Source organism: Condylostylus longicornis, unplaced genomic scaffold (assembly GCF_029603195.1).
Source record: "Condylostylus longicornis isolate FDR11 unplaced genomic scaffold, ASM2960319v2 ptg000055l, whole genome shotgun sequence".
NCBI classification, from domain to species: Eukaryota; Metazoa; Arthropoda; class Insecta; order Diptera; family Dolichopodidae; genus Condylostylus; species Condylostylus longicornis.
Genome location: NW_026578024.1, coordinates 11,225,040 through 11,238,665, shown reverse-complemented (window position 1 = coordinate 11,238,665; position 13,626 = coordinate 11,225,040). Strand labels below are relative to the sequence as shown.

The window sequence follows — 13,626 nt, the reverse complement described above, 5'->3', positions numbered from 1 at the left end:
GATTTTCTGTGTTAAAATGTTTTTTTTTAAATTATTTCCAAAAATCAAAATTTGATAAATTTGAGGCTCTAAGCGCATTAGAAGCCTATCCAACATTTTTGCAAAAATAAGTTATAATGTTTAATAGAGCAGTAATGGCATAAAGAACTGTTCTATATTTTTAAATTACTTAGTTTACCCCTCTTTTCTCTCTATTTTGACATGCGTTTGTTTTTGCCTTTTAAAAATTTTCTTAAAATTTAAATATTAATCGCAATTTACTCGAAATGTCATTTTTGCAAGTAGACCGCTAATGCTCTGAGAGCCTTATTTTGTTTACATATCTAACTAGTTGTTATTTCCTGTTACAAGATGTCGCTTAACACATATTATTGTGCTTCGATCATATTTATCTGCATACATATGTGTGTCATCTTTATACATATTTATTGTATAAAATTTAAAATTTTTTGCGGCACTTTAGATTCTGCACTTTTTCACATACTCATATTGGATAAAATATTAGTTTTTTGACATGATTCAAGACTTATTAGATTTATATTTAAAATTTCCCCAGCTGCACTGCATTAATATTGAGAGAAAAGTATTACAAGGGACTATGTTAATAGAGGTAAATTAAAAACATTCCTACTTAAATATTATTTTCGTAAATCTTATTAATTTCAGGGATCACCATGCACCATTGAAATTACTTTACCAAATTTCCCAAAGATTAAGAATTTTAAATGTATTCTTAAAAACAATCTACATATTGCTAACATTTCAAATAAGACAAATATAGATCCGAACTGGAATATAGAAGAATTTTTAAGCAACTTACCAAAAATTTGGAAAGAAGAGAATCCCAATTTAAATTTTAAGAAAGAAATTAGTTATGGGGAAGGAGTTTTAAATATACTAAATCAAATTCTAGCCTGTAAAAATGAATTGAACGATATTAAAATGCATGTGGATAATGATCTCAGTTCTGTTAAATTTGATAATTTTGTGGTATATCCCGAACATTATCTTGAATTAAAAATAGAAGATTTCGTAGTTGAAGTAAATGATCATAGTCTACCAAATTTCTCTGATGACTGGAAAGTTGATATGATTGAAGATGATTTATGTACAAAGAATTTATTTAGCTCTCCATCAACTATAGTGGGTTATTTAAAGCAATTTTTGAAACTCTTAGAAAATTTCGAGTTATTTTACAAATATATAAACGCTTTAGATGATCTCTGTTGGATAGTCGAGCCGACTGTTATAACAACTAAAATTAATTGGAGAATGTTTAAACTTGCAGATAACGTATATATAAAAGTTACTTTAAATCCTTTATGTCCAAATTCTATAAGTGTAAATTTTTATGGACCCACATTGGAAGTAGAAAAATATCGCGATATTTATCAAAAAAACGTCCCGAACTGGGATTGTGAACTAGACGTTTATAGCAATTTATTGAAGATATTTGATTTAATGTTATTTCCTTGCAAAGATGCTACCATTAACTCAGAAAATGATGATTTCAATTGCAAAATTTGTTTATGTTATTTGGATGACGACTCTCATGTACCAATTTGCTCTTGCGATAACATAAAATGCAACTTAATATACCATGTGTCTTGCCTCAGAAGATGGTTTTCGAATTCAACCGAGGGGAGAACTTTTTTAAGTGTTGCAATTGGAGTTTGTCCTTTTTGCAAAGAAGTAATTTATATTCCAATCAAATTTGGATCAACATTAATTTAAATTTTTGTCGTTTCAGAAATTGTCCGCATCCTTTAGAACCCTCTTAGATATTTAACAAGGTATAAAAAAAATCTATGTTATATTTACATAAATATGTAATTAAACCATATATTAGACAATTTTTATAAGATATAAAACACTTTAAATATTAATTATTTTATTTAAATTATGAGCGATACAATTCTTTGTCAGCTTCATTTTTTAAAAGAACTTTTAAACTTGTTCCCGATAAACCATAAAACATTTTTGGTATCAATGTAGGCTTTGTTGAAGCAAACTTCCATCCTAAATGCATATCACAACGTCGGCACAGTATAATTTGCCATGAGTAACTAAAACAATTAAAAAAATTATAAGCAGTTTTGAAAAATATAAATCCGAAATATTGCTTACGCAGGAAACCAACTAAACTCTTCACTTGGTAAGCCTGTCGGGTATGTCGAGTCTTTAATTAAATTGTAAACTGTATTCGTCTCGTGAATACATCCAGCTGAAAGAAAAGATAATATCTATGATTATAGTTGAAATAAAAAAATTTATTTTAAATACCAGGATTTATATAATTTGTTTGTACACCATGTTTTGACATAGCAAAAAGAGAGTTACAATTAGCGATTTTTGATTCGCATCTAGTACAACAGAAAAATATTTCCTACAAAAGCAAGTTTTTTATAATTAATGGAATAAACGAGACTTCGAGATTTTTAAGCTTACATTATCTAAAGATTTATCGATAATTTGAAGACGTGTATTAACACAATTTGTTAAAAATAGTTTATAGCGTTCTTTACTATTATGTAATAAGTTTCTTCCAAGCCAAAAAGAAAGTAAAACAGGATCTGTCGGCATTGAATTCATTTTGTAAGATTCCAAACAAATTTTAGCTTTTTCTATTATTGTACTCATATTGTACGGTTCGTAAACAAAACTTGGGAAACAAGTTGTTGCTGCTTGATATTTTTTTAAGGTTTTTTCCATTGAAGTTATACCACGAAATCTATTTAAACTTCCCAATTGGATACAATTTAAAGGATCTGGCAGGTAAATTTCGGGCAATATACGAATAAACGCATATGTTTTTCTATTTTTATCGAAGAAAGATTTCTATTAAAAAAAATTCTTCAGTATTTAACATATATTACTTACGATTCCGGTGGAATTTCATCAAAACTGAAAATATTAAATTTAAAAATTTATGAAATATGAAAATATTTAATTTTTACTTAGGATTATCTTTTCTTTGAAGAACAAATCTATGATGTGCTTTCGATTTTAAAATAATTTGCCCCATTTGATCAGTCCCTTTTTCAAATATTTGGCACGTAACCCCAAACAATTGATTATCACTTCCAGTTGATGGAAACATTAAACCAAATTGTATTCCATCGCCATCTTGATCTAAACCTGGATCAAACATATAATTTGGTATAATCATAGGTAAAGTTTCACCCGGAAATAATAATGTTTTGTGATTAAATAACAACATTCTATATAATTTTCCCGCTTCCAGATAATTAACTCCTGACACTCTTGACAAATTACTCCCTAAATATGAATGTTCTGCCGGTAAATCTGTATCAAAATTTTCTGCACTTTCTGGATCAGGATCTGGCAGTTCATCTTCATCATCACTAAGAGGTTGTGAATGATGGCGTATACGAAACTGTCTTGTTAAACGTATTGGTCTTCGAATCTCTTGAAATATATTTTCACCTATTCTGCGTGCTGTTAACGGCTCTTCCTCATCCAAATCCAAAAGTAATCTATGTGGAAATCTTACTGCGCAAAATAATTGATGCAATAAGTATAATATTAGGTATTATGTATACTTACACAAATCTTCAACCGATCCTCCAGGATCCCCCGCTGAATGATTGGAAGAACTTTCTTCGTTTGAATTATTTTCTTCTTGATTAACATCCAATATATTTCCTTCTATAGTTTCAAAATTTATATAAAAAAAGTAAAATACACAGAAGTTAAATAGGAAAATCAAAAACAAATAATTTTACATCTAATAAACGAAAATTTACCTTCCCCATTATTATTAGATTCATCCATAGTATTTTATTTTCAATTGTTGAAAAACTTAGAAGCAATTGCGTTAAAACATTAGGATTAAATTGTAATTATTGTAAAATATTTTATTTTATTTAAATCAATCAAATGTAAATACTTTAAAAAATAAAAATAGTTCGCACTTACAAAATTTTCAATTTGTATTTTGCATAAAAAAAATATCAATTGTCAAAATTAATTTGACATTTGTGGAACTTATGTATTATTCAAAAGCTGTGTGGAACTATAAAATATTTTGGAGTTGCTTCGTATTTAAATGCTTTTAGATTTAATTGAGCTTACAATCGTTTTAAAACATTATTTTACTCGTATTTTTACTATTGAATTAAGTTGTTGATCAAAACTCTTTCAAATTATTTTTTTGCCAGAAGATTTTTCTTTTTGCAAAAGTTTGGCGTTTCTTAAAAGACAAATTCAAATTGATTTAAGAAAAAACAATAACTTAATCAAAGATTTTACATTTTTTGTGACGCAAGAAAAAAATTGTGCTTGACCACAATTTGATAATTGTAAATGCAGAAAACCAAATATAAAGCTCAATTTTTCTCTTTTAGAACATTTTATGAGGAAATTTGTTGGACAGAGTTACCATGAATTGCGTTGTAAATGCAACTGTTCATAACTAAATACGCTCGTGGATATGTCATTGTATACTGTATACTGCATTTAATTTATCCCTAAATTTCACTACTGTCCACAAATATTTTTTGATTAGTTTTAGAATACCTGGTACCTGATAAACATTTTAAGATTGTATTTTACAATCAGCAAAGTGTCAAAACAAAAGAAAAATGTTTACAAAAAATTTTTTACAAAAGTTAAATTGAATTTAAATCGGTGTAGCTTTTTCTAGTCAATGATAAATAAATATTATTTTCAAATACAAAATATGATCTGTTATAAGTAGTTTATTAGAAATTTATGGAAAAATGGTTAAGATATTCTGGAAACCAAAAAACTTAGTGTAAGGCAAATCCCACATATTTACATACATAAATCGATAATTTTTATTAATAAAAAATGTACATGAGAAGCATTTAATTTCCCGTGGTTCAAATTTCAGGTATTCTTTTTTAAATAAAATAAATACATTTAAATTATGCATCAGGTCGCTGACTTATAATGAACATATGAACCAAAGCTACGCCAGTGATGTTTGCATGGAACCGATTTTTTGGTTCGTTGACAATTACACTCACTTATTAGGCCCAGTAAGTTAAAATTCAAACAATTTTGCTGGATAACGTGAATTATAACAATGTTAATTCTTTTATAGTTCTTTGTGTGCGGTGTAGCCGTGTTAACTGCAGCTGTAGTTTATATTTGTTATTGGATTGGTTTGCCTTGGTGGTGGAATAAATCACCTGAAATGACTGTTATACTACTTATTATAGGAAACTGGCTTCTTTTAAATGTCATATTTCATTATATTATGGCTGTTATTACACCACCAGGTAATCCACCTGAGGTATGTTATAGAAATTAAGTTTCATTTTTAATTAATATAAACATATTTTTAATCCAGGGTGAACTTGTGGAAGCTGTAACAATATGCAAAAAATGTATTTTACCTAAACCACCTAGAACACATCACTGTAGTGTATGTAATAAATGCGTCTTAAGCATGGATCACCATTGTCGTAATTAATAATGCTATGGAAATTATCTATACGAAATTTTTCTTATATTTTTCCCATATTTTAGCTTGGTTAAATAATTGTGTCGGATTTTCAAATCATCGATACTTTTTTCTTTATATGTCCTATACAACAATTGGATGTTTATTTATTATAATTTTTGGCATTCAAATTGGCTATGAATATCTATGGCTTTCAAATGAGGAAAGTTGGGAAGAAACTGAGCCTTTGATTGGGCATCCTGTCAAATTCAATTTAACTGGACATGTGATTCCTATTGTAAACTATACATGTAAAATTGAAAAATTTAAAAGTTTAATTATATATAAATGTTTTAGACCGACGTTTTAAACTATGAAGATTTAGGTATTGAACCAAAAAAGCATGATTTGCCTATACCCGTTGAAGGTACAAGAACGTCCTCTGAAAAACGTGCTATCACATTTATGGCTTTTGTTTGCGTCGCTGTTGTTATAGCTTTAGGTTTATTAACGCTTTGGCATGGAAAATTAATATCAAATGGCGAAACGAGTATAGAATCGCATATTAATGCTTCAGAAAGAAAAAGATTAGCGAAAGTCAATCGAGAATATATAAATCCTTACAACTTTGGCACAAAACAAAATTGGAAAATGTTTTTAGGCTTAGAGGGTGGAAGGTTAGTAATATGATGATAGTTACGATTTTTTAAAAGTAATAATTTCCTATACCCTCGTTATTTAAAGGTCAATATGGCGACATGTTTTACTTCCCTCGTCACACAAACCAAGTGGAAATGGTTTACGATTTCCAACAATTCATGATGATAATAAACAGAAAGATGAGAGTAAAGAATGGCCATAGCTCAATTATTTTTTCCGCAATAAGAGTAACTCGAATTTTTATGTTAAAATTTTTTTTGTGATATATTTAAGTTTTAATTATTGAGAGGAATTAATCTTTTTTTAATGAATTCCAAATAATTATTCTAAACAATTCATATAATTTAAAAAAAGAAAAAGTTCAATTAGAATTAAATGTTTTTTAAATAATAATTATAAAACACTTAGCAATTAAGCAAATAATTTTTACTAGAAAATGTCGATTTATAAAAATATTTTAAACGCAAAATTTAACAGTTTGAATTTTTAAATAGAAACATTCAAAAATTGTTCTATTACTTCAAAAACGTATTGCAATAGAACCGTTGAATTCCTTTAGCATAAAGTTCGAGGTTTCGGAATAAGTACTTTGGCATGTTTTACTCTTAAGATCTAATGCCAACAATTTATACTAAATCAGCCTCATTTTATTGGGAACACGAAAGTGTACATATACATGTAAGTATATTTAATTATTATGAGTAATTTATTTAACCGTAAGAAAAAATCGGTTATTTACTTCAGCAGCTTTAATAATTTCTAATTTTATTAGCTTAAACTAAAATATAATTTGAATAAATAGATAAAAAATGTATAAAATATTCAGTATATATTAGTATAATATATTGCATTACATTTATACATACGTAACAATTTTTTTTAAAAAAATTACTTCTTGATCACTAAATTATTTGTTAGACGCCTTACCAACCCGGTATTGAAAAAATTGGCCATAAATGATAAAACAGATTTCTTTGTTGGCCTGCAATTCTTTTTACCAGCTTCTTGGCAACATACATTAGGAAAGCAATCCAAAGTTGAGTTACATGATTTTGGATGTAAATCGAATATTGGTGGCGGCGGTGGCGTGCATTCTAAGTACTCCGACACTAATATATGAATCAATAGTTATTTTTTGTTTATTTTAAGCATTTTCAAGTTACATATTTTACCATATGCAAGTGGTCTTCCAATTTGAAACGGAACTGATTCATATTCTGGTGTAGATGTCCTACAATATCTATTTTTTCCATCGGGACAGCAAACTCTCGGCCAACAATCATCATCAGTATCACAAGTTTTTAAATCCCAGAAAAGTTCAGCTAATGGTCTTTCTGGACATTTTCTAGGTATAATTCCCAAAATAGCTAAAAGGAAATTTTAACATAGAAAAGTTTATGTCAAATAACTACTTAAATAATAATTTTACGTGAATGAGAAGATTCTTCCAATGGTCTTGGAACACCTTTATGACAATTTCTACTATTAAAAATTGTACAGCAACGAAATTCTTTATTCCAACTCGTGCAATCAGAATGAGATTTACAGTTTGGAGCAAATAAATTAAAATGAGCTTCAGTTTCTTTTGGACAAATTAAAGAATCATTCGACAAAAATGATTTTGATAAAGATTGGTTTTGATCCAGCTGAAATTTTATAGGACTATTGGAAACATTTTTTTTCAAAGCAGTTGTTGTCCTTGGTTTGTTTGTTGTTGTTGGAATGTATTTCTTAGGGACATTATTAGTGTCATCTGATGATAAAAAAGGTGATTTGGTTGGTAAGTCCGGCTTCGCTTTTCTCTGTTTTGTTGTTTGACGTTTTTTCGACTTGTCTATATCTTTCGCTGAATTTTCTATAAATAAAAATGCAATATAAGATCTTCATGTATTTATAATAATTTATGAATAATAAAACTTGTTTTGGGGCCTATTACTGTTACCTTACCTACTTATTGCTCTCTAATAAAATAAAGTCTCATTTAAACTAGAATTGAATATTCAGCGCTAACAACAAATACAATTTTTTAATTACATAATTACGATTGTAAATAAAATTAAGAGTACCATTGTGGGTCTAAAAGATGAATTTACTCATTTTACAAGTTTAGGCGTATATATTTAGCTAATTAACGAATAAAATAAATAATTTTTAATTCCAAATATTTATTTATATCACACAAAATCAACATTTATGGTTAAGCTTTCCTAATCAACATTTTTATATAATTTAGATGCAAACTTTTTTTTTCTGTATTGAATCTTTAACTTTAACCGAAGTTTTTAAAAATAGATATTTATGTGAATTTTTAAAAAAAAAATAGCAGTGACAACTATAATTAAATGCATTTCGCCAATTTCAATGACCTTGTTAATAAATTTTCATACCAAATTTAGTTTATTAATTTTATTTTACTGAACTCTAAAATTTGGGTTAAATATTTAAGTATGTATGTACTTCTTTTTAGCATCAAGGTTAAAATGCAGGTTTTTAAAACTCGTTTTTCTTAAAAAAAGCTTTAACATAATGTATATACCTACATTCATAATAATGTTATGCGTTAAGAAAATAATTATGGTTTAACTTTTATGTAAGTATTCCAAATATCTACGTAAGATTTAGTCATAATTAAGTTGATATACATAAAATTTTCAAAAATGCATTATACACAATCATGTGTGCAGAGAAATTATTAACAATATTAGTAATCAATAATAATATAAAATATCAAGCATAATACAATGATAATGATATCAAAATTATAAACATACGAGTAATTTTCTCTCCAATTCTTAAATCTGAATTAAAAATTGAATTTACTTGAGTCTATAAATGAATTGTAATGCTCAATTCTAACTAGACATACTCTTCTTACCTTCTATTGCAATAATGTGCATACAATAATTGTTCATATAGAGTAAAGTGTAAAGTAATTTATATACTGCGCACAGCTTCATATAATTGCAATTTAGATATTTAAAACTTATGTTAGTTAAAACTTATATTTTTAATTTTCCCTATTTAAGATTAATTTTTATTATTCTTAAACTGATATACAAAGTGCAATTTGTAACAAATTCTCTATAGGACAAAAAATTTAATATTTTAATACTTCAGTATTAAGTATTTTATGATTTTCTTTTAAATATAAGATTTTATAGTTTTATTCAAAGTTTAATTAATAAAACTTTTATGATCCTATTCAAAATTTTAATTAATTTAATAATAAAAAAAATTCACAAATAATGTTAAAAAATATATTGTAATTTTATAGAATTGTGTTTACCTTGACCAAATTAAATGAAATTGTTATGATCTTTTGTTCTTTAAACAAACTCTAAAATTGTTTTCAGAAACTTTTATATTTTATTCTTTAAAATGGATGATGAATTAAAAAAAATATGAAATATTTTTTTGTTTATTCATAATTTATCATCACTAATATTTTTAACGTAGATAGAATTCATAAGTAATATGAGTGTTCATTTATTTATGGCACCATATACTTAGTTATTTATTGCAAATTTATTCTTTGATGCTAAAATACATAACTACGTAATTAAGTAATTGTTATGCAATTTTTATTTTTTAAAACAAAAAAAAAAGCATTTAAAAAAAAAAGAGTGGTATTTGAATAAAACTTTTATAAAGCTGAACAAATGTCGGGTTATTAATCATATTTGTTATTTTAAAACCACAATTGTTTGGTTCTCAAGATCAACCTTTATTAAGATGAATTTGTTAATTTCAAAATTTTAGTTATTAATTCTATGTAAGAGAGACTAGTCCAATTATTCAAAAAATTTTTCTAATTGAGTTTCTCTTGGAAAAAGGTGATACTTTAATTAAACGGTAGACTCTTATAAAGAAGACTTTTTGTTAATTCCCAAATTGAAACTAATAATATCTAAAAAAAACTATAATATAATCCAAAATTTGGGCCGTAAGTTTAAACAATAAATATCTTGAAATAAATGCTTATCTTTTATTTTTTTTAAATACCCTTATGAGCCTTTTGAGAATGTTCTCTGAGTACAATACACATGTACATTGATACTGTAGGACATCTACACCAGTATATGAATTAGTTCCATTACAAATATGGAGCGAAATCGCTATAAAATTAACTATATTATTATTATTAATTATCCTAAATATGAAATAATTTTTAAAATTTTTCTAAAACACTCAATTTTCTTGTTTAAAATCACTACAACTTTTGATATCATTCACTATATTACTTATCGCTTGAAAGAAATGAATACGAGTATGAGTTGAACAATAGATTTGGTACTATTTTCCATTCACGCTAAATATGAGACTTAAGATATTTGGACAGCGCGAAATAATTCACATAAAAATTAGAAATAATTATTTTATAATGTATTGCATGCTTGTTATAAAGAATTCCTTGAATTAAAACTATACTTGTACTATTACATAGGGTATAAGATAATAGAATTTTGCTGAACTATATAAAACAATTATAAAATTTAATTTAAAACAATTAAATAATACTACATATACATAAATTACAATATACCAAAATTTTTATATATTTTTGTTGTTGTCTTCATTCCATATATTAATTTATCATTATGATTTGCATCGTTATCTGCCTGATTACTATTATTATTATAATCAATTTCGTTTTCATTGTTAAACAAAGAGTTTTTTACAATATTATTAGGATAAGTGGGCAATTCAATACGCTGATTATTATACCGTGATGTTGTAGTAGGGGTTTTTATTTTTGATTCTGTTTTCAAAATTGCAATATTTTTTGGTTCTCTTTTTATTTGTGGTATTGCCGCTATTGTTGTTGTGGGTTGTGTTTGAAAATATTGTCTCGATTTTATTTGTTGTATATTAATATTTTTTTGTTTTTGAAGTACCGTTTTACTACTACTACTATTATTATTATTATTTTTATTATTATTATTATTATTGTGGTTAATCTTTAATGTTGTTGTTGTAGTAGTCGCTATCAACCCAATATTTGGATTAATTTTGAATGACGATCGGGTTGCCGATTCAATTATATAAAAGCTTAAGAATATTAAATAACTTAAAATAATTACTTTCATTTTTTTTTTGTTTTTTTCAAAATAAATTTTTTATTATTTTTACTTGATTTTTGTTTTTTTTTTTTTTGTAATTCTTAACAATGTAAATTCACCTGAGGTTTTTTTTTTTAATTTTATCTTTTTATTTTACAGGCAATTTTGTATTTACTTATTGTCAAGTACTTTTTCTGTTTTTTAGTTTACTATTTTTTTATTACCTTCTACACTATATAGTTATAATATTATTTTAATATTATTTGAAATTATTATAGTCTTGATCACTTAATATTTTTATTATGTGAATGTGGTATTTATCTCTTCAAGGTGATTATTTGGTTAACACGCTACACTGGATTTTTGCAATATTTAACTAGATATATGCATAAAGTAAAAGAGATTTGTAATATGTATGTATATACAATAATATATGTTTTTTTTTTGTGTAATATTTAACAAGAGTGAATGCAAACAAAATATTGGATAAAAGCAAAATTTTATATGCAATAAAATATCAGCATAATTATTATTTTAAGGCAAAATCTTTGTTTTTAATTTTAGATTAAATTTACTATTTATTACCTATGCCAGTATAAATCTTTTATAACAGATATAATGTTGGAATGGTTTCAACTTTTTTATTTTTAATTTACTACAGGATAAGTTTTTATGTTACAATTTTAATGTTAAATTTTAGCTTTATTGTTAAAACTTTTATAACCTCAAATTAAATTGTTAACCATTTAAAATTTAATTTGTTATATAGAATAAAGAGTAAATTTAATTATTATTTTTGCATCAAGGTATAATTGCTTGACCCTATAATGCGCTGAATAGAAAATAAATATAATTTTATAAATGTTGGAAGAAAAAGTAAATAAATAAAGATTAGTTGGAATGCCGTTTATCTTACCGGTAAGAATGCCGTTTTACCGGTAATTTAATTAAAGTAAATTTTTCAAACTGAATGACCTAATTTCTAGTCTTATTTCATATATGTATGTTTATCCAATGATTTTTAAATGAGGTCGATCTGAAATTACAAAATCGATCCTTTGTCTACAACCGCCCGCTCTACATAAAATTGTACAATTTGCAGATTAAATAACGCAATATTTATTCCGTTTAAAAAAAAAATCACGGTATATTGATTATTAGATAAATTAATTTCTGTTTTTTTTTTGTTTTGTATAATTCGCAAAAAAATTAATTTTATGTAAAATTTATATTTTTTTGCACATAAAAATTGCTTTTATTGTTTCTCAATTCTTCTTTGATTTTTGAATTTTTTCCTTTTTAGTAATTTACGAGTTTATTGTTACAAATTTTTGAAAGCTTTTCTTCTCTTTTTCTCTTTTATTGCAATTATTATCAAATTTTCTTTAAAATATACATAGTTGCATCAACAAAAAAATATTGAAATTCTTACAAAAATAATATGTTTGTAATAATTTTGAATAAATTGTATTGCAATTTGAAATTTATATTGTTTCAGTGGTATGAAAAATAACGGTAAGTAACCTACAATATTTTGTATTTTGTTTTTTTTTTTTTCTTACACTTTACATGCTTTATGAGTTCTTTAGAAATAATTTTGCAAATATTACCAAAATGTGTATTAATTACTTTTACACTTTTTTATTTTGAAAAATTAATTAATTTTTTACAATATTCTCTTCCGGTTTCAACAATATTCACTTTAATATTGTATATATACTTTATAACAAAATTAAATTAAAAAATATTGCCTTAATTTTGAAATATCTTATTTTATAGTTCATTATAAATTAAAAAAAACCCAAAAAAAAACAAAACATAAGTACAAATTAGGAAACTGTAAACGAAAACAAAAAAAATAATAAATAAGTAAAACGCGCGCGCTTTGCGCGAAACTCAACTACTTGCAACCAGGTTCGCCACAAAATTAAAGAGATTATAAAAAATTAAAAAAAAAAAAAACAAATTGCATCGAATTTGGATCGATCTCTCATATTTTAAGTTTAAAATTTTTTTGGTGATGGAAAAAGCTTTTTTTGTTTAAATTATAAAACTATTGCTCGTATACTAAAATATCTTAATACTCGGATATTATTTTGATTTTTATTTATCTTTTTCTTATACCGTACCTGTATATTGTAATTTACTCAAAAAAAAAATTTTTTTTGACAACTTTTAATTTTTTTCTCTTTATTTATTAAACATTATGCATTTCTACTGTTTACCTTTGAAGTTGCATTTCATTTTGCTGCAGTATAAGAATTCTTAAACTTTTATTTGTTTGAATGTTGACTTTCATTGTTCAATAACACTTGCATATGCAAGTTAACAACAGTAATGCACATAATACAGAGAGTAATAAACGAGTAAACATCAAGGGTGGAGTGCTGAATTTGAATGGAAATTTTTTTTTTATAAAATTCCAATATCAAATTTCCGTAAAAATTAATTAAACTTTATGACGTATAAATAACC

General features: G+C 25.5%; 4 protein-coding genes across 7 annotated transcripts; 2 read left to right on the top strand and 2 right to left on the bottom strand.

The window, feature by feature from the left end:
• The first annotated feature begins 460 nt into the window (after positions 1-460).
• LOC129611836 (E3 ubiquitin-protein ligase FANCL) lies at positions 461-1,895 on the top strand. The gene is made up of 3 exons (XM_055525222.1): positions 461-610; positions 667-1,692; positions 1,751-1,895. The coding sequence occupies exons 1-3, from the start codon at positions 515-517 to the stop codon at positions 1,787-1,789; spliced, it is 1,161 nt and encodes a 386-aa protein (XP_055381197.1). The 5' UTR covers positions 461-514; the 3' UTR covers positions 1,790-1,895.
• LOC129611835 (protein cereblon) lies at positions 1,818-3,950 on the bottom strand. Its single transcript, XM_055525221.1, has 8 exons — positions 3,768-3,950; positions 3,568-3,669; positions 2,958-3,513; positions 2,881-2,904; positions 2,449-2,815; positions 2,284-2,386; positions 2,128-2,224; positions 1,818-2,066 (listed from the first exon to the last, which is right to left on the bottom strand). The coding sequence occupies exons 1-8, from the start codon at positions 3,793-3,795 to the stop codon at positions 1,901-1,903; spliced, it is 1,443 nt and encodes a 480-aa protein (XP_055381196.1). The 5' UTR covers positions 3,796-3,950; the 3' UTR covers positions 1,818-1,900.
• A 655-nt stretch (positions 3,951-4,605) lies between these two features.
• On the top strand, positions 4,606-6,539 carry LOC129612032 (palmitoyltransferase ZDHHC16). Its single transcript, XM_055525472.1, has 7 exons — positions 4,606-4,777; positions 4,877-5,024; positions 5,090-5,281; positions 5,339-5,453; positions 5,518-5,729; positions 5,789-6,108; positions 6,176-6,539. The coding sequence occupies exons 1-7, from the start codon at positions 4,743-4,745 to the stop codon at positions 6,291-6,293; spliced, it is 1,140 nt and encodes a 379-aa protein (XP_055381447.1). The 5' UTR covers positions 4,606-4,742; the 3' UTR covers positions 6,294-6,539.
• A 300-nt stretch (positions 6,540-6,839) lies between these two features.
• On the bottom strand, positions 6,840-12,847 carry LOC129611900 (probable myosin light chain kinase DDB_G0279831). Of its 4 annotated transcripts, none has more exons than XM_055525318.1 (5): positions 12,762-12,847; positions 10,635-11,527; positions 7,521-7,946; positions 7,264-7,458; positions 6,840-7,200 (listed from the first exon to the last, which is right to left on the bottom strand). In XM_055525318.1, exons 2-5 carry the CDS (start codon positions 11,176-11,178, stop codon positions 6,980-6,982), a joined length of 1,386 nt encoding a protein of 461 aa, XP_055381293.1. In that variant the 5' UTR covers positions 11,179-11,527; positions 12,762-12,847; the 3' UTR covers positions 6,840-6,979. The 4 variants fall into 4 exon arrangements, with proteins under 4 accessions (XP_055381293.1, XP_055381291.1, XP_055381292.1 ...); XM_055525316.1 differs by having other exon boundaries at positions 12,714-12,821; XM_055525317.1 differs by having other exon boundaries at positions 12,680-12,780.
• Between the last annotated feature and the right edge of the window lie 779 nt (positions 12,848-13,626).